The sequence below is a fragment of the Cicer arietinum genome, chromosome 8, assembly GCF_000331145.2.
Source record: "Cicer arietinum cultivar CDC Frontier isolate Library 1 chromosome 8, Cicar.CDCFrontier_v2.0, whole genome shotgun sequence".
In the NCBI taxonomy this organism is placed as follows: Eukaryota; Viridiplantae; Streptophyta; class Magnoliopsida; order Fabales; family Fabaceae; genus Cicer; species Cicer arietinum.
Window position 1 is genome coordinate 28,548,187 of NC_021167.2, and position 1,556 is coordinate 28,549,742.

Below are 1,556 nucleotides of genomic sequence, written 5' to 3' on the forward strand. Positions count from 1 at the left end.
AAGAGAACCCAAGTCTGACCAGAGCTAAGCTCCTATAGGAGGCTATTGCCTCCTACTCATAACTAATTGCTTAATTCACCAAGATACTCTCTCAACCCACACCTCCACTCCTTATTCAATGGAAACGGTTATCCGACTCCTCTCTCTCATCCACGCCACCTTCTATTCAAGAATTACCCTTGTTTCCCCATTTTGCCCCTTCTGGAATAAACCTTCCAAATCTTGGGCCCATTTGACCCATGATGGACCAATTGCTCATTTGGATCATCCTCTGCTGCCCTGGCCCTAACAGTGCCTAATGTCATTTAAGCTTTGTTTATGTTGTCTATTTAGAGAGTATTTAAGCTTGGTCTTGATGATTTGGCCTTTTGTTTCTTATTAAAAGGGCTGAAGGTAGTATTATTTTCTGACAATACCTCCTTTATTTAAATAGTCTATCCACATAACTTCTCCTCTTTCACTTATTTCAACCTTTCCAATTAACGTAATGTTTTACTCTTACTTTTTCCTTAGGGTATTTTAGTCTTAGCACTTAGCACGTCATTTCATTATAAATAAAAGTAAACATAACTAATCATTTTCTTAAAAAGTCTGTATTACCTTTAAATGATGCATGGGAAGATGGAATACACTGTATACATTTTTTTAGTTATTGGCCTTTGCTCCCTCCATGCATGCTTATTTATTTCCCCAATCTTTTATATTGGCTATATTTCGTGGCTTAATCCTGTGTGTATGTGCATAATCATTTTCTACTTAATATCTGTCCCCATATTTATTTCTGATGTTTTTATTGAATTTGAAATGTTAATAGGATCAACAAAGTAGGGAGCTTTCTCAACGCCATGTGTCTAAACGCGCTAAGAAGCTGAGAGTCAAGGTATGGCTGGTGCTCTCATTCTGATTTTTTTGTTGCCTAACAAATCTAATGAAGGCATTGCTCCTTTACTAGTTCTTGTTTAAATTTTGAAAGTTTTGATTAGACACACACCTACAGCATACCCTGCAGAGTAATGTCTGTTTCACTAGAAAACCTTTTACAAGATCCATGTAGACCAAAGTTTGGAGTCCAGCGTTAATATGATTAGCTCCACTTTTTATTCTCCTTCCCAGTAGTACTGCAGCCATTCACTTTCGCAGTAATTATTTTGTTGAAATTGACAATGTGATAATTACGTGGGTCTGTGCCTTCTACATGCACGCACACATTACAGAATAATGTCTGTTCACTAAAATAACCTTCTGTTGGGTAGTTTGAGACTCATGTTGCGGACTGGAGACTAGATTTAGAAAGTTGAGGCCTGAGGGTGCTTTTGCCATTTTGGGAACGGTTGAAGACTTTTAGAACTTTGTGCCTAAGAATTTGCTGGGTTTTTGTTATATACACGGAGCACTGGTTGCCTAGGTTCTCTTGTGAATTGAGTTTTTTGTTTCGCTTTCCCGTCGATTCTGTTGGATTTTGGATTGTCTATCCATACTCTCTTCCATCTAGTTAAAATTCTAAAATTCATGTGTGAACTAGAAATAACCTATAGTCTTTGTTCTTTTTCTCTTTC

At 37.3% G+C, this 1,556-nt stretch overlaps 1 protein-coding gene across 1 annotated transcript in view; it reads left to right on the forward strand.

Annotated features, from left to right (window-relative positions):
- LOC101513454 (U3 small nucleolar RNA-associated protein 21 homolog) overlaps positions 1-1,556 on the forward strand; it is a 9,816-nt gene that overhangs the window by 3,955 nt on the left and 4,305 nt on the right. Inside the window, exon 9 of the mRNA XM_004513066.4 lies at positions 815-880. Coding sequence (XP_004513123.1) covers positions 815-880 — 66 coding nt within the window. The remainder of the gene's footprint in view (positions 1-814; positions 881-1,556) is intronic.